The sequence below is a fragment of the Mustela nigripes genome, chromosome 13, assembly GCF_022355385.1.
Source record: "Mustela nigripes isolate SB6536 chromosome 13, MUSNIG.SB6536, whole genome shotgun sequence".
NCBI lineage: Eukaryota > Metazoa > Chordata > Mammalia > Carnivora > Mustelidae > Mustela > Mustela nigripes.
The window spans coordinates 136,141,639-136,164,093 of record NC_081569.1 but is presented as its reverse complement, the minus strand read 5'-3'; the positions used below and the strand labels follow the sequence as shown (position 1 = coordinate 136,164,093).

General features: G+C 51.9%; 1 protein-coding gene across 4 annotated transcripts in view; it reads left to right on the top strand.

Annotated features, from left to right (window-relative positions):
* Positions 1-22,455, top strand: part of CLMN (calmin) — an 85,203-nt gene that overhangs the window by 3,276 nt on the left and 59,472 nt on the right. For all 4 annotated transcript variants that reach the window (XM_059373902.1, XM_059373904.1, XM_059373903.1 and 1 more), the window contains exons 2-3: positions 3,004-3,062; positions 3,569-3,936. In XM_059373902.1, the coding sequence (XP_059229885.1) occupies positions 3,846-3,936 (91 nt within the window). In that variant the 5' untranslated portion in view covers positions 3,004-3,062; positions 3,569-3,845. The remainder of the gene's footprint in view (positions 1-3,003; positions 3,063-3,568; positions 3,937-22,455) is intronic.

Genomic DNA, 22,455 nt, shown 5'->3' with positions numbered 1-22,455 from the left:
TCTCGCCGTGCCTCCACACCTTCATCTGTGAAATGGGCATGAGGTTGGACCTTCCTCTCAGGCTTGCGGCAAGGCTAAATGAAGCCCAGCCCTGGGCACGGGCCCCCACGGAGCTCGTAATAAATGCTCATCGTCACCATTAGCGATTTCAGTCAATCACATGTGCAATTTTGACTCTAATCTTTTACATGTTGTGTTGGGCTCCCAGAATTTTCCCATCTGAAATGTCTGGCAAACCTTGCCCCGGGGCTACGGGAGAATTCTTCTTACGGTGTCTTCAGCCACCGTCTACAATTCTGTTCTCAGCTTTTCTACTCCTTTCTGTACATCCTGTGATGATGTACTTCTTTGCATGTCGATTGTCAGCCCCGATTTCTGATGACCTTTCTTAGGGCAGACACCGAGAAGCAGACCTACTAGGTCACAGGCTATGGGAATTGATTTCTGGGGCTCCGGAACAGAGACCAGATAGCTTTGTAAAAGGGTGATAGCCCCTCACATTCCCCCGACCCGATTCGCCGGGGCCACCTCACCCCTCCCTCGTCCGCATTCTGGTTGGGTTGATGTTTATTTGCAAAAGCGATCCGTGCCAGCCATGCCTGTGACCAGGAGCCTCTGGGGATGAGAGGCGGCTACTCTGGACTGTGACATTTGCAGGGAGGATGTGGGTGGCCAGGTTTTGTGTTTCTGGCGTGGGCAGCCTGCAGTCCCAGTTGTCAGGCAGCTCGGAGAAGGGCAGGAGCTGTAGCATGCAGATTGGTGTGGGCGGGAGGAGGAATCTGTTTACAGAGCCATCGCTAGGCTGCTGGGCTCCCGCTGAACAGGGGGCCTGCAGCAGGTGGTTTCCTGGATGGCGAGCCAAGCCCCAGGCAGACAAGAAAGCGCCACTCCTCCTGCTCAACTTGGGAATGTTTCTTCCGTAACCAGGGACACCTTCGTCGCTTGGGTTCTGCTCTAGCCAGCTAGAGAGGACCGCAAGCCAAGAGGAAGCAGAGAGATTGTTAGAAATTGGGCTGTTGTTCCTCTCGGGGTCCCTGTTCTGGCCTCTGATCAGGACAATAACCCTGCTAGCACCCAGGTGGGAAATGCCTTGGAATTCAGGCCTCAACTCTGCCTTTGGGGGGCAGGGGGGCGTTGGCATTTACCTGGCGCCTGCATACTGGACTCAGCAGCCCCTGTAAGCCCACCCCACTTAACTCCCTGCTGCCTCCCGGTAACTCTGAGCAAATCATTAGCTCTTTCCTTAGATCTGACCCCTCCTACCTCACCCCCAGCTCCTGCCCTTGGTCAGGGCCCCCAGCACTCATGTCTGGATTAATAGTGCTTCCTAAATGGCTCCTGGTCCGTCTCCTCTCTGTATGCTGCCAGAGTCCTATTCATAACAATGAAGTCTGATCTGGCCACTCCTCAAGGTTCTCTAGAAATCCAAATGTTAGTGCAAGGAAAACTGTGCTGCCAGAGTTTGTAGCTGAGGCTTATTTGCCTCTAAACCACAAGCTCCTGGAGGCAGGGATGGTGCATTTTCATGCTGTTATTTTGCGTGTCTCTTAACATGGTGCTGGGTTCAGAGGTGGTGCTCTGGGTTTGTTGAATGAATGCGTGAGTGATCACTGACTGATCATTCTGGATTTGGGGGAGACCGCCTGACTGCCCCCCACAACCTGGTTCTCTGGGTTTTGCCCTCACTTCCCTATTTCAGTTTTTCCTCTGTTTCTCTTCTCTCAATTAGCCTACCCTTCTCTAGGCCTGGCCCTGCATACTCGGCAGCGTCCACCTGCTTTGTATTTGAAACATCAAAGAGGAGTGTGTTTACAAAGGTTTCCATCAGAAGGAGTTTGTTTGGATCATGGGAAGATAAGCTTTGGTTATCTAGAATCTTCTCTGTCCCAGCAACTGCCCAAATAAAGTGCTGTTCCTTGAAATGACTCAGAGGGCTCGCAGGTGGGCCATGAGTTTGCACCGGAGTCCTCGGCTCCCGATGTTTGCGTTGCCGAATGGAAACTGACCAGATTCTGATAGCTTGGCTTGGTGATTCTTCCTTGGCCTGACCGAGGTCCCCGTCTGTAAGTTGTTCGCGGCGGCATGGGATGGGGAGAGGTTTCTGGGCACTTGACAACAAGTCCATTTTATTCTGAGGCCGTGTGGAGGTGGGCTGCCCGAACGGCCAGCCGGTGGTGACGGACTTGCTCAGCTGGGAGGGGAACAGCGGGTCCCAGCAGCAGGGGCCTCATCGCAGTGACAAGCTACCCCCTCCTGTGTCCCTGTATTCATGGCACCAGAAGGACTGGGTCAGGACCCTGCAGTCGATGCCCTCACAGACTTCCATCTGCCAGGAGGGGACGATAAAATCCCCCCCCCCCCCCCCCCCAGACCTCTTCTTAAAAGCACTGTATACCTTAATTCCTATTAATTTTAAAAACATGGTTATGGAATATCTTGAGCATCCAGCAACATAGAGGGAACAGGACAGTGACGCCCCTCCAGCAGTAATGGAGCTGTGACCCACTCTAGTGTCACCGGTGACCCGCCCGCACGCCCCCGGGGTTAATTTGCAGCAGATCTCAGACATTATATCATTTTATCCACATATATGATAGTGTAGAACTCTAAAGGAGAAACGCTTTTAAAAATCTAACTACGATGATGTTATCACACCTGAAAACCAAACAAAAACCCTCAGTTAGTGATCAGACACCATCAGCCTGCGCAGTTTCCCGCCGTCTCAGCATCGGGGTTCGGTTTTGCATTTTGCCCTTGTCCTTCACGTGGGAATCCAAACGAGGGCTGGGCCTTGTACTTGGCGGCTCTGTCTTCTAGGTGTTTTGAAGTGTGAGGTGCTTTGTGGGGGGGCCTGGAAATACTCAGAGGGTTTCCAGCCCCTGCGTCTCCACCTCTGCCCCTCCGGAGCTCCTGCTTCCATCTGTCCGTCTGTCCTTTCGCCTTCCTCGACAAGCCCCTCCTTGTTCCTCTGTTTATTTTATTGTGTCCTAAATGTCCCCCCAGGGTTTGTGGTCTGAGCTAGACACCAGGATGAAGAGCGGATTCTCACCAGAAAGACATAGGTGAGGTGCCTTGTGTTGGTCAGAGTCTATTCACTGTGTGTGGAATCACATAAATCTGCTGCTCCTTGTTTCCGTCCGGTCTTTACCCGAATGCTACCTTCTCAGTAAGGCACTCCTGAGACACTGTTTTGAAATCAGGGTTTCGCAATCTCAGTGTTGAGCACTTGTTCACTGAAGGGTTCTGAGTCCTAGGGGGACTGCCCTGTGCATTGGGGGATGCTGAAACAGCCTTCCTGGCTTGTGCCCTCTGGACGCCAAGGGCTCCCTCCCCTCCACCGTGACCATTAAAACCTCCAGAATTGCTAATGTCTCCTAGGGGCAAAATTCCTCTCTGATTGAAATATAAATTGGGGAAAATAGAAAATCACCCTTTGCCCACCCATTTCCATGCACTGCCCTGCCTCCACCTATAATCTCCATCCCGCTTCCCTATCTAAAATAATTTTTTTTTTCTCTTGAGCCCCTATCCCCTCCTAACCAAGTAGTCATTTTACCTATTTATGCAGGGATGGTTGGCTTCTCCATACCAGACTGTAAGTGCCGTGCACCTGGGACTTTTGTCTGCGTCGTCTGTAAGATACTCATCTTTATGGTCTCCTAGAACCCTGCCAGGCCTGTAGGAGAGATCATAAATGTTGCATCAACAAGGGACCGCTCAGTAATACTGCAGGACACACTCAGAAGGAAGCAGTCAGAGTCTCCCCTGCAAGGAGCTAGCCGAGGCTTGGAGCCTTCCTTCCAAGGCAGCGTGCTGAGGGTGACCAGCTCCCTGGGGCTCAGGACATGCTTCGCTCCCAGGAGGTGGCCTGGACCACGTGGCGGAGGTGCCCAGGAAGTAAGCGGAAGGGCTCCAGACAGCTGCTGCCGGGCAGGGGTAAGTGTGCTGCTGGACGCACCATGACACGGAGACAGCTAATCAGGAGGCCACGAGTACAAGGTGTGGGCAGGGGTGGCAATTAAAATACCAGCTGACTTCATGGTCCTGGGTGCCACGTAGCCCCAGGAAGTTAATCGGGTGCCGTTAGCGCCGTGCGGGGTCTGATAGGGGAAAAGAGAGAAAACAGACATTGCCAAGCAGAGCTAGGGAGAGAAAGAGAGCAGAAGAGGGAGAGCTCTGGGTGTGCAGAGATCTGATGGCAAACAGGCCAGGAGGAAGAGAGCTGGAGCAGAAAAATCACCACAGGGGGCGGGGGCTGCCCAGCAAAACTGGGGCGGGAAAATGATGGGAAATTGCAATAAAGGGTAGCACGAAATGGACTGGTAAGCCAGAGACGAAATGAAGAAACCCAGAGCTGAAAGGGCAAGGCTCTTCCTCGCCTTTGTGTGCCACGACCACACAGCAAAGAAGTAGAACCAGCTCCCGAGCCATGTGGGTCGGCCGCGGGTTCTCCGACACCCAGAGCGGGCGGAGGAGGGTTCCTGGCTGGGCGGCTGAGTGCTGAGCGAGCCGGCGTCCTGAGACTCTGATTGTGGACGTGCGTCCCGAGGCCAGTCTTTGAGAGTTTCAGGAGGATCCCTTGTGGTCATCGTATCGTAGGACCGGTTCTGGCGACCAGTGAGGACTCGGGACATTGTAGATGTCTTATTGCTGTTGACTTAGGGTGTGCAGTCAGAGCGGAGATCAGGTAGGGGGAGGGTGGAGGCGGTATGTGCAGAACCGGAGGTCAAATACACATGCACAGTTACCCGCCCTCCCTTCTCAGCCTCCCGTGGGGCGGGCTGAGACAGCCAAGGTCATGACATTCCGGAGATGCAGCCATGGGCGTCGGGAGTGCAGGACAAGGGTGGTTGTTACTGATCTGTCCCAAAGACCCCTGAGCCTTTAGGGGCGATTCCTGAATATGGCTCCCTGCATTGGGAGTATTACTTGTCTAGGGGTGAGCCAGCTTCGAACTGGGGATGTGTGGCCTGTCGGGTACAAAGCTGACCACAGGCAGTTCCTGGTTCTAGGTGAACTATGGTCTCATGAATGCTGCCTCCTCCTCCTCCTCTCTGATAAGCACATGGCCCGACACCAGATGAGGATCCTCTCCCACACGGGGGATGAGTAATGGAGGAGCTCGCCCAGATGTCCACAGGGTCTGTACGTCCTTTGGGGCTTTCCACCGGCTGGTCCTTCTTTCTGGAATGTTCTTCCCACCGCCCTCTGCAGGGCTGACTCCTCCTTAGCCTTCAGGATCCAGTCCTTTAGAGTCTGCTAAATTGGCGGGGGAGGGAGGGTGGGAATGTGTATCGAGACATTTGTTTATAAAAGTCTCAAGTATTTCCAGAAGAAATCGCACATACCACGACTCTCTTATTTACTTTGGGGAAAGGAAATTGACTGGCTGGAGAGAGGAAGCTCACGTGTATTATCTTATTATGTATTATTTCATTATTTACTTTGGTTACACGTTTTGAATTTTGAACCCTGTGAATGTTTATTCAAATTTACATTAAAACAAATAACGGAAATTCAATATTTTGCGCCCCCCCCCCACCAGGGTTTTACCTCTGGAGCCCTATAGACCATGTACAGTTATTTTATTGATTAGCTTGAGTTTGGTTTTTCTTTTCTCCCTTAAGAATATGAACACGCAGGCAGGGCCGTGTTGGCCTCGTTGTTTGGAATCGGACATAGGGCTGGGCACACAGCCTGACTTAACCCTTTCGTAAGTGGAGAAAGAATGAACTAACTCAGGGCATACGGCTGGTGACTGGAGTAGTAAAGTCGAATCTGTGTTCACCAAACTCCATACTTGGCTGCCGTAGATGTCAAGGAACACACAGAGTCTGGTGAGTTTAGCGCTGAAATGCTTGAGTTGCCTGGCCCCCCAGCATGGGGCCTGGTGCCTAATAGGTGGGTAGAGAGATTACTGAGTGACACACGGGTGGCTGAGGCAGTGGACTGAGTACCTCGCTCTCCCTAACGATGATCCCTGTTGGTTTTTTATTATTTATTTATTTATTTTTTATGATCCCTGTTTGACATTGTGGCATTTTCCTTTCCATCCCTTTTCCCATTCAAATATTTTTCTTTAAGAGAAGACAGGGTTAATGCCTATCAGCAGGAGAGCAGATAAATCGTGCATTTGTTATACAATACAATAATACACAGCTGTAATAGTTTTTAAAAAGACCATTGTATTGATACACACAGTAACATAGATGAAAATAGGAAATATTAATGGAATTTTTAAAAAGGCACAAAGACCAGGTGCTATGTGATTCGTGTCTGTGAAGTTCAAGAATAGGCAAATTTAATGAAAGTCAAAACAGTACCTACCTTTGGCCAGGGCCGGGTGGATATGGACCATGAAGCGACACAGAAGAGCTTTCTGGGTAATGGACATATTCTGATTCTTGATCTGGTTGTGGGTATATAGATATATACCTGTGCTAAGATTTGTTGAACTATATGCACTTGACTTTTGTGCGTTGGGGGAAATGAAGGAGAGTTTTGTGCTTTGCATCCTGCTCTGTTCCCTGATACTTGACCTTGGTTTTTTAAAAACATTCTGCCATGCTCCCTAGTATTCCATTGATTGGCCATCATTTGTATCTTCGAGACCAGCTTTGTTCCCAAGTAGAACATCCTTCTGCAATGATGCAAGAGGACAGGGGCTGCCCAGTATCTTTGGTATCCTCCTTGTGCTTCCGGAGGATGTGGTCTCTGCAGTCAGGGCAGGAGAACATGGCTCTTGTCCTTATTGAATGTCCAGAATAATTTCATTCATCAGGAAGAACTCATAAAAATGGAACGGGTAGGGGTACCTGGGTGGCTCAGTGGGTTAAAGCCTCTGCCTTCAGCTCAGGTCATTATCCCAGGGTCCTGGGATCGAGCCCCATCTCGGGCTCTCTGTTCAGCAGGGAGCCTGCTTCCTCCTCTCTCTCTCTGCCTGCTTCTGCCTACTTGTGATCTCTCTCTGTCAAATAAATAAATCTTTAAAAAAAAAAATGGAACGAGTGTCATCAAAATTAAAAACTTTTGTGCTCTGAAGGACACCATCAAGACAGCAAAAAGATGAGCCGTAAAATGGAGAAAATATCTGCAAATCATGTATCTGATAAGGGACTTGCCTCCAGAATGTATCAGGAACTCTAGTAACTTAAAAATAAAAAGACAAACAGCCCAATTTTAAAAATGAGCAATGAATTTGACTAGACAGTTCTCCAAAGAAGAGGTACACATGGTCAGTGCACAGAGGAGTAGAAGCCCAGCATCATTAGTTATTAGGGGAATGGCACAGAAGCCACAGTGAACTACCATGTCACACCCCATGGCTGGCTAAAATTAAAAACAAAACAAAAACAGACAATAGCAAGTGTCAGCAAGAATGTGGTGACGTTGGAGCTGTCATACACTGCTGGTGGGAATGTAGAATGGGGCAGCTGCTTTAGAAAATAGCCTAGCAGTTGCTCAGAATTTCAGTTATCGTCAAAAAATCCCACAATTCCCCTTCTGAGTATCTGCCCAAAAGAAATGAAAACCTATATCCACACAAAACTTGCACATGCATGTTCCAGCAGCGGAGCAGAATTCTCCAGAAATGAATGGATGTCCATCAACTGACAAATGGACAAGCAATGTGGTGTCCTAGGACACTGTTGAGTGCTAAAAAGGAATAAAGCCCTGATTTGTGCTACAACATGGATGAACCTTGAAAACGTTACGTTGAATGAAAGAAGCAAGTCACAAAAGGCCACCTGTGATAACTCCATTGAGATGAGATGTCCTGAACCAAGGGAGAGAGTATATCGGTGTCTGCCTGGGGCTGGGGAGGGGGTGTGGGTTGGGGAATGACTGCTAATGGGAGTAGCATTTTTGTTGCGTATTCTAAAATTAGGTCATAGTGAGGTTTGGAGGACTCCGTGTGCTACTAAAAATCGCTGACCTGCACTTTAAATAGGTAATGGCATGTGAGTTACATTTTTAAAAAATGAGTAAGGCACTTGGCAGATACAATGGAAAATTAATTAATTTTTATTAAAAAGACTGAATTAGGTGATCATGATGGGAAGATGGCCCGTATGAACAGGGCTAACTGGACTGTGGCTTGACAAAGAGATGGGGCATGGCACGTGGGGACGGTCCCACGAACGGCCCGCATCCTGGGCTCGGCCCTCCCCCGTGCTGGCCATCCCCCATGCATGGCCAAGTCATTCTACCTCCTTGGGTTTTGTTTATTTATTCATAAAAGAGAAATCCCATGTTAGGGGATATGTAGCTGCTGTAACAGATAAACCTATACATTGCAGTGGTTTAACACAGCAAACGTTGAAAGTTAATTTTTTTTTTTTTAATTATTGAAGTATAGTTGACATTCAATGTTAAGTTAGTTTCAAATGTTCAACCTACTGATTTGACGATTCTGTGCATTACCCAGTGCTCATGATGGTAAGTGTGGCTCCCACAATCTGTTGCTGTGCAGCATTGGTTACGTCACTGACTGTATTCTCCATGCTGTACTTTCATGTCTGTGACTTAACTGGAAGCTTGTCCTTCTTAATCCCTTTAATCTGTTTCCACCGGTTTCTTTCCTGGAATTAAGAGTCTGTCTGGTTTTGTTAGCTTTGTTTTTTAGAGCCCATATGTAAGTGAAATCATATGGTGTTTGTCTTTCTCTGTCTGCTTTCACTTAGCATGATACCCTCTGGGTCCACTCATGGGGTCGCAAATGGTAAGATCTCATTCTTTTTCGTGGCTGAGTAATATCCCATTGTATAAACATACCACATCTTCTTCATCCCTTCGTCAGTGGGCACCTGGGTTGCTTCCATATCTTGGCTCTCGTAAACAATGCTGCAGTAGACGTAGAGGTGCGTATATCTTTTTGAATCAGATATATGCACGTAGAGGTGCGTATATCTTTTTGAATCAGTGTTTTTGTTTTCTTTTGGTAAATATCCGGTAGTGGAATTGATAGATCTGTGGTATTTCTATTTTTAATTTTTTGAGAAGCCTCCATACTGTTTTCCACAGTGGCTGCACCAATTTGCATTCCCACCCACCATGCGTGAGGGCTCCTTTTTTCCCACACCCCTGCCAACATTTGTTATTCCTTGTCTTTTTGATACTAGCCATTCTGACAGGTACAATATATCATTGTGGTTTTGATTTGCATTTCCCTGATGATTAGTGATATGAAACATCTTTTTGTGCATCTCTTGGCTGTCGGTATGTCTTTGGGAAAATGTCTGTTCAGGTCTTCTGCCCATTTAATCAGATACTTTCTTTTCTTTTCTTTTTTTTTTTTTTTAAGATTTTATTTATTTATTTGACAGAGAGATCACAAGTAGGCAGAGAGGCAGGCAGCTGGGGGTGGAGGGGGGAGCAGGCTCCCCGCCAAGCAGAGAGCCTGACGTGGGACTCGATCCCAGGATCCCAAGATCATGACCCGAGCTGAAGGCAGAGGCTTAACCCACTGAGCCACCCAGGAGCCCCAGATTATTTCTTTTGTTTGATGTGTAGTTGTATACGTTTTTATACATTTTGGCTACTAACCCCTTGTCATGTATGCCGTTTGCAGATATGTCCTCATGTTTCCTAGGCTGCCTTCACACAGGTGAATTTCTTACTCATGCCAAGTCCACCTTAGCCAGTGGGTGGGAGAGCACGAGGGCGGGCGTTAGGGCGCAGCTAGAAGTGACACCTTCCACCCCAGCCCCTCGACCAGAACTCTGTCACATGATGCTAGCTAGATGCAGGGGCCCGACGACACCGTTGCCTCCTGGGAATGTCTGCACAGTTCGGAGGGAAAGTGTGAACATTCGTGGGAAGGCAGCCAGGCTCGTGGCTCCAGGAGGGGAGCCTGGCAGAGGCTCGGGCTGACAGAGCCTTTTGACCAGTCAGAGGAGGCCACAGTATTATTCAGTCGGACCATGAGAAGAAGCCCTTTGATGAGTTGGAAGGCAACATAGGAACACAAAGCACTCTAACCGTAATCGTGGGTCATGAGCTGGGGTAAAGTGCTTTGGGTTCTGAGGGTCAGACCATCTTGAACACCTTTCAGATCTGCCAATCAGAGGGGAGGCATATTCACCTATCAAGTGCTGAACCAAAGGCCTATGGTGGCTGGCCTACGCTGTCTTCGCCTTGGTCTCCAGCTGAGGCCTCAATGTGACGGTGCCATGTACGGCTCTGGTGCCTCGTGTGCCGGTGGCGGCTTCTCCCGTGGCAGCTTGTCCTGTGGCCTCCGTGTGAGATGTGTTTCACCAGGAGTTGGCCACTCGCTCGCTGCTTGTAGCTGCCAAGAGGCCTGTGTTGTGGAGCTGTTGCTATAGAGAAAATCTGATTATATTCAAACTTGAATTCGTTAAATCAGAATGTTCTTTTTCCCCCGAGGCTGGAGAATGTCACAGGGAGGCCCTTCCTCCTCCTTCCTACCCCAGGCTATTGGAAGGGATGTGTTCAACAGCGTGTGTCTGAGCAGGAGAGGAGTCTGAAGGATGAGTCACTGCGAAGGGAAAATGAGACGGGTTGATCGCAGATTGCTGCAGATGGGAGGTCTGACACAGGTTGATCGCAGATTGCTGCAGATGGGAGGTCTGACACAGCAGGGCCGCTCTCCTCCTCGTTCCCGTTTTTCACATACCACAGTTCATACCTGTGTGTATTAGTCAGGGTTCTCCAGAGGGAAAAGAAACAACAGGGCATTGTATATAGCGATTTATTTTTTTAAATTGACTAATGATTATGGAGACAGGTGGGCTGACAGGCCAGAGGCCAGGGAAGAGCAACAGGTCAAGTCCAGAGGCTGAATGCGGGCACCATCCCTTCTTGCTCAGAGGAGCTCAGTTTTTATTCTATGAAGGTCTTCAACTGATTGGGTGAGGCCCACCCACATCCTGAAGAGTCATCTGCTTTACTCAGAGTCTCATTCATTAAATATCAGTCTCATTCAGAAAACACCTTCCCAGAAAACAGTCCAACTTACTCTTTGACTAGATATCGGGGTGCATGGCCTCATCCAGTGAGCACATAAAATTATCCATCATGCTGTGTTTAATCCAGACAGGCTCACAGAAACACCATCACCAGCTGACCCGCAAAGTGCATGGAGGCCGGGAAGCCAGGGTGGGCATCTTTCCAATTGAACTTTCTAGGGATGTAACCTTAACTTCACTGAGCCCCTGCAGCCTTGTAAAAGTACTGGCCACTCGTGGAGCCCGAGTGCAGGGGAGTCGTGATTCTTCCCAAGTTTAAAGACAGGACATTTCAAAAGACTGTCCTCACGTTGTACCGCTTGGAGTTGGAAGAGTGGGGTGTGGGATCCAGGTCTGGCCTAGGCGGCATGGTCTTCCCACCGCCACGCTCCAGCCCGGGTGAGAATTAGTCCTGTAAGAGGCAGGTGCATGTGTGGCATCTGCCTGACTCGGTCCATAACAGGTTCCTTCCCGGAAGAGCCCCACTGGGAATGGTGGACTTGCAGAGTCTCAGGCCAGGTGATGATGGCGACAAGGACAGTGAAAACCACCATTCACTGGGCATTTGCCAGCTCTTCTAGCTCAGGGAGCTGTCATGGCAGCCCTGTGAGGTGGGGATGCTGTTGGCCTCTTCTTCCAGGAGATCGAGGCTCCGTGTGTATGACTTGCTTGAAGTGTCCTCCTTCGCCTCATGGCCGGTGGCTGCAGGGTCTGTCCCAGTCAGCGCGGGCCACTCTGGTGCACTGTGACAGCAGTTCATTTCCCGCAGTTCTGGTCATTGGAAGGCTATGCTCACCATGCCCGGGGACAGCTCATGCCTGGTTCACAGACGCCACCTTCTCGCTCTGTCCTCGTGAGGAAGCTGTCTGGGGCGCCTTCTATCAGGGCGCTAATCCCCATTCATGAGGAGTCCACCCTCGGGACCTAACCGCCCCCCAGGGCCCCACCACCTAATACCATCCCGTTAAGGGTTGGGTTTCAACGTAGGAATTTTGGGGAGACACAAATGTTCAGTCCCTCACACAGCTCCCTGCCCCCCGACCTTGCATCCAGCTCAGAAAAGCGATTGTTCCAATTCTAAGTGTGTGGCCCCATTGCAAATAAATGTTACGGCTTTGTTGCTGAAATTCCGCATCTGGGGTGAAGTGAGCAGGTTTTCCATCCTCTTTCTCCTCCTGGGCCCCTCCACAGCCCTTTTTCTGGATGTCTGTGGCCGCGCCCTCTTCCCGTCAGTATCTGGGTCACTCAGGCCTGCTGGGTGCCTGGCCCCAATGAGCCTCATGCTCCCTGGGCTGTGGGTTTAGCCACCAGAAGCTGGGCCTGGGGTGGCCCCCACTGCTCGCTGATTAAAGGCTGGAGACTCTGGGACCCAGCCCTGGCTTCACACGCCTTTCCCCGAAGGGTAAGCTGTGTGGCCCGGGGCCCATTCCCAGACTCCCTAGGCTTGACCTCCTCATCTGGAAAAGGAGGAAAGAGCAGCGCCCACCTCGGACTTACCAGGACTGGAGAAAGTACTCTCTAAACCACGTAGCCCAGTGCCTTACCTGGCATGCAGCAGGAGCTCAAGAAATGGTGTCTATTTTTATTAGGCATTTAATAAATACCCAGCGGATATCTCTTGGCTAACCCTCCGCTTGCTCTAGATTATTTTGGAGGCCATAGCTTGCTGAGTTGTCCTCTGGTCGCTGGAATGTATTTGCTTGTCTTCTGTGGAGGGAGGTGGGGTTGGCCTTCCGGTGAGCCGCACAGCTGGAGAAAGGCTGCGTGTCGAGTAGCCAGGCCAGAAACCCGGGTCACCAAGGGATGGGTACCGGGCCCTAAGGAATGTTAACTTCCAGAGAGACCCCCGGAGCTCAGCTCTGAGAATAGCTTTAATATCTTTGGACAGGTGATGACGCATGATGGCTGGTGCCCCACGTGACTCAGGGAGAGTGCATGTTGACTTTCCAGAATGGTTGGGGACACAGACGCTGGCCCAGCCCCAGCACCTGTCACCCAGGCTTCTGATGCCAGCTGTCCCACACCTTGAGCCGAGGTGCTGCTCCAAGGAGAGATTCCCAGAAAAGGCATCTGGGAGAGGGAGCTACTTGCAGCTTGGGATTCGTTCCCTCTCGGAATGACTGCCCTTGGAGGCCAGGGTGGGGACGGTTCTAGGCCCCTGCTGCTGGTGGGAGATGGGCAGTGGGGATCCTGGCAGGCCTTCATGGGGGAGGCGGGGAGAGGGGGCCCCCACAGCTGCGGACAGCTGCAGACGGCCACGGATGGCCAGGGCTGGAAGAGCCACCTGGCCCGACAGCCACTGTGTGCAAGACACAGGTCTCGGGGACCTTGGTGACTCAAACTTTTGAGAACGAGAAAGGGGAGGCCACTTATTCCAGGTGACACCCCTTCTTCAGACATCCCACATTTGCAGTTCACTGAAATAATTTGGAACCCTAAAATCCACAGCAGTGATCTTTTCCTGGTCATTTGTAGACATGCGCACAGTGACCAAAAAACTGGTGTCCTCTCTGGGGCACGGGGTCCCGGCGGAGGCAGAACAAAGCAACAATCTGTCTTCCTGTTTCGGCTCTCATTGGGTGAACCAGTGTCTTTTTGGAGATCTAGTTGGTGTCACGTTTGTAGCATTTTTGGGCTTTTGGTTGGTGATTTTGCTGTTTAAGGTGCCCCCCGCCCAAAGAGGCCATGACCTACCTGATGGGAAGAATTGCTTGTGTTACCTAAACTTCGTCCAGGCCAGAGTTACAGTGCTGTGGTCAGGAGTTCAGTGTTAATGAGTCGACAATGTACAGTTGACCCTGGAGTTGCGGGGGTGGTGATGCCTCCGCAGTCAAGATTCATGTGTAACTTCTGCCTCCCCCTCCCCGGTTTACCGGCTAAGAGCCTGCTGCGAACTGGAAGCCTTACCAGCTGCATGAACAGTCAGCTAACCCGTATATTGTATGTTGTATGTACTATATACTGTAATCTTCTAATAAAGTAAGCTAGAGAGAAAACATTTCTCGGAAAATCATAAAGCAGATACTTTTTCAGGACATATCGGATTGATTGGGAAAGTGTGCGCAGAAGCAGGCCCCTGCAGTTCAGACTTTCTAGAGCATAACTACTGTGAACAAGGAGAACCAAGTGTATGATCTTCGGCCGATAGGGATAAACAGGATCATGTAGTCACTCAAGACATGATGCGAAGCTGCCACCTCCTCCAGGAAGCCTCCCATGGTCTCTCCAGCCTCCAAAGATCTTTCCCCTAGACAGTTTCACCCCCCATATGTTCATCCTTGATTTAGCACGTGACAGACTGCGGGATGGTAGTCATTATCCCCATACAGTCCTCTTCCTGTGTGACAAGAGGATGAGCTCCCTGAAGGCTGGGAATGTGTCTTTTATAATTCTTTGGACCCTATGCACGGTAGGCAATGTGTTTGATTCTTTCCGCAAATATTCCATTCATTCATTTGATTTGTGTGTTTGATTCCTTACTTTGAATGAATGTCTGCCTGCAGACTGCCTGGGGGCAGGAAGGAAAAAAACGTGCTCATTGAATGCCCGTGTCCCTGGGAGGCAGGGAGGCTGTGGGGATGAGGAGGGCCTTAGTCCCAGAGTCTTGGGTGCTGCCGTCGTGGAGAGCAGAGAGGAGGCACACTCCCGTCTAAGGATGGAAATCGGACAGCTGGGTGCAGAAGCGCAGGGACAGTGTTCCAGGCAGCAGGAACAAGCACGTGCAAAGGCCCAGAGGCATGGCAGGCAGATGGGCCAGGAAGCTACAAAGATGTGCAGCAGCGAAGGGGATTATGGCCTGGGGGAGCGTCAGGGGCAGAAAGGATGGTAGAGCTGAACAAGCAGTGGGGCCAGGCCCCAGGGGACGTGTGTGTGCACGGGAGCGGCCCTGGGTGACCAAGAGCGTTTGGGGGGTTGAAGCACACAGTGGGACATGAAACTTTAATCGGCTGCACCACACATGTGCGTAATGCAGAGCAGGGATCTGTCCCGTGGTGGCCGGCAGGAGGGCTTAGGGCCCAAGGCTCCCCATGGTCCTCCAGGGGGCTCACACCCAGGAGAGGGCCGAGACGCACTTTTCTTGCCCAGCCCTTCCAGCGAGGCATGAAAACAGGATCCCCAAACAGATCAAGATCTCGATTTGCTGGCCTGCTCCCAGCAGCTCTGTGGGAACTGCAGCCATCTCGCTTCCTCTCCAGTGTTTCTGGAAATCCCAGGGGGCCAGCAGCCCCGGGGCGGGGTGTCCCTCCCAGTCCTCCGAAGTCTGCCTTCTGGCACCTGCCAGGCTTTTCCAGGCAGCATTTCCTCCTTGCTCCTGGGCCAGAGGTCGGGCTGGGAGTGGGGGGAATGGGGTGTGGCTGGGGGGGTCCAGCCCTGCCCTGTGTCCCACACCCTCTCCTGCCCATGGGGGGGCGCTGCCTGCCCCCCCCCCACCTCCCCCAGCCCTGGCAGGCTGGCCCTCCTGGCTTCCTGCTTCCAGGGTCCCCAGCGGCCCCGAACACACACTATACACAATACACACCCCACACAGAGACTGCACACGTCCCCAGACCCCCCCCCCCACATACCATACACGACACACACAAACACACCCCATGGACTACAAACTTCCCCACACACATACCATACACACAACACACACACAACACTCATGTGCTACACACCTCCCCACACAAACAGCACACACATAGCACACACACAGCACACACATACACAACACACACCACACATACATATACTGCACATGTACTACACACTTACCCACACCCCAAACACATACCATACACATGCCACATACACATCACACATGTTCTACACACCCCTGTACACACCCACACACATACATCACACACACCACACACACCACAGATGTACTACACTTTTCCCCCACACACACAACACACATGTACTAAACACTTCCCCACACCCCACACACATACTCCTCATACTCCACACTTCACACACACACACACACACACACACACACACATTTCTTCTTTGGTGAGTTGGTGATGATGGTGCCTGTCTACTAGGACTCTTGGTGGCAAGTGACAGAAACCCTAACTGGAATTCACCTAAGCACAAAAGGGAGTAAATCTGCGTGTGGATTTCCAGGAGGAGATACTGGTGCAGCCACTCGCCGAACAGGGGTACAGCGGGGGCCCAGGAGTGAAGGACACCAGGACTCCGGCATCAGCCACTAGTTCACTCCTCTCCGCATTTTGTCAAATTCCCTCTAATTCTTGGAGCGCCTGGGGGGTCAGTCGGTTGGGCATCCAACTCTCGATTTCCGCTCAAGTCATGATCCTGGAGTCCTGGGATCGAGCCTCATGTCAGGCTCCATGCAGCACCTGCTTGTCGCTCTCCCTCCTCTCCTCCCCTTGTTCACTCATTCTGTCTCTCTCTCAAATAAATAAATCTTTTTTTTTTAAAGATTTTTATTTATTTATTTGACAGAGAGAGATCGAAAGTAGGCAGAGAGGCAGGCAGAGAGAGAGGGGGAAACAGGCTCCCTGCTGAGCAGAGAGCCCGATGTGGGACTCCATCCCAGGACCCTGGGATCATGACCTGAGCCGAAGGCGGAGGCTTTAACCCACTGAGCCACCCAGGTGCCCCTCAAATAAATAAATCTTGAAAAAAATTCTCTCTTACCCTCCAGACCAGCTTTCACCACAGAGTGGAAAAATGACGCCATTAACCCCCAAGTTCAAATCCTAGCTGCAGTCATGAGCGAGAGACATCCCTGGTGGTCTCTGAAGTCCCAAGTCCTAAGGTCCCGGGGAAGGAGCTCATTGGCTCAGCTGGGTCCCATGTCCTCCAAGGCCATCTGTGACTGCAAAGGGCTGGGATCTGACAGGTGGTGGGGTCATGGCCGCGGACGTGAGATCCCAGTAGAACACAGTAGCTCCATACCCCTCAGCCACGTGGCAGTGGCGAGGGAGCAAGGAGGCAGTGTCCAAAACGGAGCTCCCAGGCACAGGTGTTGCAGGAAGGAAACAAGATGGCGCTCATGATCACGCTTGGCCAGCCACCTGCCTCTGGAAATGTTCGCTTCCTGCCCCTACCCACCGCTTATGGAATGCGAGGGAATTGAAGGAGATTAATTTGAATTAATGAGGTGCAGTTAAAATATTTTTAACGTTGAAGCACATCATTATTCTATTAACAAAATATTTTAAATGGCTGCTGCTGGGTCTTTGTCGATGAATAGACACCTTCATTATGGTTGGCGTCCTTCACATCTGAGAGAATGACTTAAAATCCGTTCCTTGTAGAGGATGAAGACAGAAAACGAATAAACACAGTAGCGAATAGTTCCTTGTCTAGACACAGTTGGCGGCAGGTACGCGACAATCATTTACTTGGGTGAACAAAGTATAAATCATTCTCTTTTACTCTTACCTCCTTTGGTTTACTAATCAAATTCTAACTAGTGTAAACTGCAACCCGGAATGAAAGATCACACATTCTAATTTAAGGAACCCAGATGAAGAATGGCCTCATTGTATGCTCCGTCCAAAGGAAGCCCTTGGGTGGCATTCAAGGCTCTCGCCGAGCTCCCCTCGTGCCCTCCCTGCCACGGAGCTGGGCTTGGCACGTCTCAGAAGCCACCATTCGTCACTAGTATTATTATCATTACTGTTATCCCACTTCCCTGTCTGCTCAGGTCCTCCAGGCGGGTGACCCGGCCCCGCAGCAGAGCCCTTCTGCCATCCAGACGTTATCGGGGTCTCTGCCCAGCAGGGTATGGATGGGGAGCCTGTATTTGGCAGTGTTTCTCCCAGACCAGCAAAGACACATGTTGTGTCAAGTGTGTTGTTTCACCTTTAAATGAATAAATAAGGGGACATATAACCCCTGGTTATTTAAGTGTCTTGAGTGAATGTTTAAGAGATGGTTGAGAAGGGGGGGTTGGGGGCTCGTGGAGGACTCGCCCGCCCCTCGGCACAGCAGTTGGGATGTGCTCGCTGAGGCAGCCTCTTAGGGAACAAAACAGTGGTCATAAAGAGCTTCCTACGTTGTAAGTGCTACAATTATCTGCTAATTCACAGAGTCATTGTCTTATAGCACAACCCAGAGTTCCTTCCAGTGATGCTGCTTTGTGAATAAGATGGGGTGAAAATGACGTGTAGGAGGCACCGACTGGTGGCAGGGACTCCGTGGCAGCTGAGCTGTGGGAGGAGTGTGTCGCCTGTGTCCTCACCCCCTCCCCATACAACCACCCAACATCCCAGTTTCGGGATGCTGGGCTCCAGAGAGCCTGGGCTCAAACTGCAGCGGCGCCCACTTCTAGGGGTACGACTCGAGGCAAGTTACTTGACCTCTCTGTGCCTCAGGCTTCCTGTTTGTAATATGGGATAATAACCCAGAGTTGCTTCACAGGGGTAAGAGAATTAAGATTAAAAGTATTGCTTTTGGCAGAGTACTTAGAATAGTCCGACCGTAACAGGCTATGTAACATATGACCTGTGAGCGCCCCCAAATCACCCCACTGTTATAAGCATAAGAATAAGAGGGGCGACTGGGTGGCCCAGATGGTTAAGCATCTGCCTTCGGCTCAGGTCACGATCTCCAGGCCCTGGGATCGAGTCCCGCATCCCGTGGGAGTCTGCTCCCTCTCCCTCTGCCCCTCCCCCTTGCTTGTATGTGTGCATTCTTTCTCTAATGAATAGATAAAATCTTAAAAAATTGAGAATAAGAGAAAAATAGGCTGGAGTCATGAGTATTAGAATAAAATGCTATAGACCAGGGGCCTCATAAAGAACAGAAATTTGTTTCTTGTGATTTGGGAAGCTGGAAGTCAAGGTTGAGGTGCTGGCAGATTTGGGGCCTGGCAAGAGTCTGCTTCTGGTTCACTGTCAGTGTCTTCTTCTTGTGCACTCCCTTAATGGACAGTTGGCGGGGCGGGGCGTAGAGAGGGGGTGGCAAGGGAGCTTTCTGGGGTTCCTTTTATCAGGGCACTAATCCCATCCAAGGGGGCACCACCCTCTCAACCTCATCACCTCCTGGGGGCCCCACCTCCAACACCATTCCATGATGAGGTGAGGATTACACCATGCGAATTGGGGTGGGGCACAGCATCTGGTCTAGAACAGAGCACGACACTCAAGAACTTGGCAGGGACACAGAGGAAAAAGAAGTGGGAACCTCGTAAAAAGAGCAGCCCAGTTTTATACCCGGGAAGTGATTGCAAAAGTCATAAAGACGCAGCCGGTGTGGCAGCCTTCCTTGAGGAAGGCCCGAAGCTTGCTCGTGGTGGGGGTGCGGCACGCGTGTGGCTCCTGAGAGACGGCGAGCTGGTGGAAGGCGGGTGACCCGGAACTGGATGGAAGGCGGCATGTGCCCGTCTGCTCCAGCCGCTGTCGCTACACACCTCAGGCTGCGTGGGATGAACAGCAGACATTTTTTTGTCCCCCAGTCTGGAGGCTGGAAGGCCAGGATCAAGGTGTTGGCTGGATTGTTTTCTCCGGAAGCTTCTCTCCTGGGCCTGCAGACAACCAGCCATTTTCTTGCTAGGCCCCCCCCCCCCCCATGGTCTTCCCTCTGGACAGTTGCTGCCCTGGGGTCTGTGTGTCCAAATCTCCTCTTTTTATGAGGACGCCGGTCATACTGGACTAGGACCCAACCTAATGGCCTCATTTCAGTGGAATCATCTTTTATGTCTACATCTCCAGCTGTAGTCCCATGCGGCAGCCCTGGGGGTCAGGACTCCAACAGACGAATGTGGGGAGGATGCTGGTCAGCCCACAGTAACACGTAACAGGAGGTGTGGTTGGACACGGCTCGTGACGACACGGCGGCGAACGAGGTAGCAGGTCGATGTCTGCAGTGTGCACACCTGAGTGTGTGTGAGTGTATGTGTGTGTGCGTGTGTGTCTGTTACAGATTCCTGTGTGACTCTATTTAGCTCCGATCGGCTGGGTGGCGCTGTCTGTGTACATCTAGTATTGTATGCAAAATTCATGTCGTGTTTAAGTTTCTCCCAAACATGCCAATTGCACCGGCAGGAGTTTGTGTTTTTGGCAAGGGCAGTAGCGGGCCTGGTGTCCATGCAGGATGGTCCAGGGAAGGCTGAGTGCTGCGGCTCTGCAGGGCAGGGCAGGGTAGGGCGGGGCTCCTGGGTCGTGGTGCTGGACGCTGCTCAGGTATGTCATCCTCATGGCTGGGACCATGAGTGAGAAAGTGCAGCCACAGGCACCACCCCTGTTTGCACAGGTGGGGACCCAGGCCCTTTTGATCTGGATGGCGATTCTCAGACCTGCCCCTGCGAGAGGTTGGGCCCCAGGGCATATTGGACATGCAGATTCCCAGGCTCCTCTGCCGGCGTGTGGCTCTCAGCAGGGCCTGGGCCGAGGAGGCTCCCGGGTGGGTGATCGTCATGATGCGACTAGGCAGTCTTAGGTGACACCTGTCCCCCGTCTCCCAGCGTGTAGGCAGGACTTGATCCGTGTTTGTCGTTGTGATGATTCAGATGTCTGAGACGTTTTCCGTGTGAGTGAGACCTGCCGCTGAGGTTGGGTCTGTCTCCCCACTGAGCTGACCTCAGCCCGGGGAGGGAGCAAAGCTCGGTGCGAAAGGCTGAGACGGTGGAGGTGACCCGTGTGCTCTTGCTCCCGCTGTGAGACCTCGGATAAGCCACAGCCTAGAGAGAGGCCCATTCAGTGAGTCCCATTTTAGAGATGGGTGGACTGAGGCCCCCAGGAGTTGGCCTCTGGAAACTCGGTCACGTAGTGCCCACCCGAGCTCCCGTTGTCCCCTCATCCTTTCCAGTTCGGGTGGTTGGGGGTGACGGTGGGCGGGAAGCTCAGGGGGTTTCACGTTGTAGAAGTCACCCTGGGGGCACCAGACTGCAGAGGTCATGGAAGCAGTCTCCCCATAAGACCCCTCGTATTTCCGACACCAACTACAAGTTCAAGGAGTTCCAGAAAGCACCCTCTGCTTTGAGAATTCGTTAGAAGGACACCATACTAACCGAAAGCTGTTCCCGTCCCATTACATTGGGGAAGATCCCTGAGCCCAGGGCTTTCGCTGAGGCACGATGGACTGACTGACGGGCGGCCCTCCTTGTGGAACTTGGTCTCCAGGCCAGCTGATACTGGGTCCCCCTCACCCCCCCCCAACAAAATCACACAGTTGGTCTTTCTGGCACGGCCAGCCCTACCCTAAGATCCAGAGTGGTCCAGCCCTGCCCTAACCAGACATAGTCCTATTGCCCGTGACCTAGATCGCGTCCCAGAAGCCCAGCGTGCAGGCCAGACCTCTCTTCGCACAAGGCCAAAGTCGGCCCTGCTCAGAATCATGGCAGGGTCTGGCTTTGGCTGCTCTGGTAAATGTAAATAAGCTCATGGGGACAGGCCTGGGGCTGTCCCTTCTGCAGGCACGGCCGTGGGTCCCTTGGAAGCCCTTTGCAGGCCCCAGATCTCATTTCATCCTCGCCAGCCACACGGTACCGCAGACAACTCCCGCTCCCCCCCCCGCCCCACACACACACGATGCAGATGGGGACAGTGAGGGGAGGCCTCTCCCCCCCATCACAGAGCTAGTAAGTGGTGGAGCCAGAAGGCCTTGACCCCTCAGAGTTGGCTATTGGTTTAAAAAACATTAATAACTTGCTGCCCTACTTCAGATGGCCTGTCCAGCACCCCGTGGCATTCCTTTGGTAATTTCCGGCCCCTTGGAGAAGAAAAGACCACCCCGAGTCCCCCGGTCCCCGGGCCAGACTCAGCAAGAGCTAGAAGAGGTGCAAAGCCATAAAGCAGCCTGGAGGGAAGTTATTTTTCAATCAAGTTGGGCTTTGCCGCGCTAATCCTTCCCTTCTGCGGGGGCCAAGAGCAGAAAACTCTTCTCTGCGTGAAGGGACCCCGGGCCTGACTCCGGCCCTCGGGCCCGAGCATAGAACCTGGACCTAGAAGTAAAGGAATGTGTCTCCGGACACCACGCGGCCCGAAGAGCTCCAGCTGCCCCTTCTGAAGAAAAAGATTGAATCTGGGAGGAGCAGCTTCCAAAACGGCCCAATGATTCTCTGCGATTCCACGGCCCTGGAGTCAGAGGGAATTTGCTCCCTGCACTTAGGGTTTCTCTTTCTTCCTGTGTGATCCTGAGCATGAAACTCCCCCATCACCTCTCTTTCCTCGTCCGTAAGGTGGATATCGTGATGTCCACCCACCCCCTGCCCAGCATCATGCACACAACTTAACACATCGAGTTCCCTGGTTTCCACACGCGAGAGTAACAGATGACCTCTGTGACTCGGACACCGGGCCCTCCTTGCTCTACAGCAGAGGAGCTCGGTTTATAAACTGAAGGCGTTCAGAATGGCGCAAGGAGGGAACCCGTGTGTTTGGAAGATGGTGAAGACCGCTCCACTGGGAGATGAGCCACGTTTAGGGTCCCCATTCGTCCAATGAGCACGCGGGGCAGAGGTGCAGGGCTTTGGCAGCAAGACGGTGGGTGGACGTCTCATCGCCGCCGTCTAAGGGCCAGGAAGATG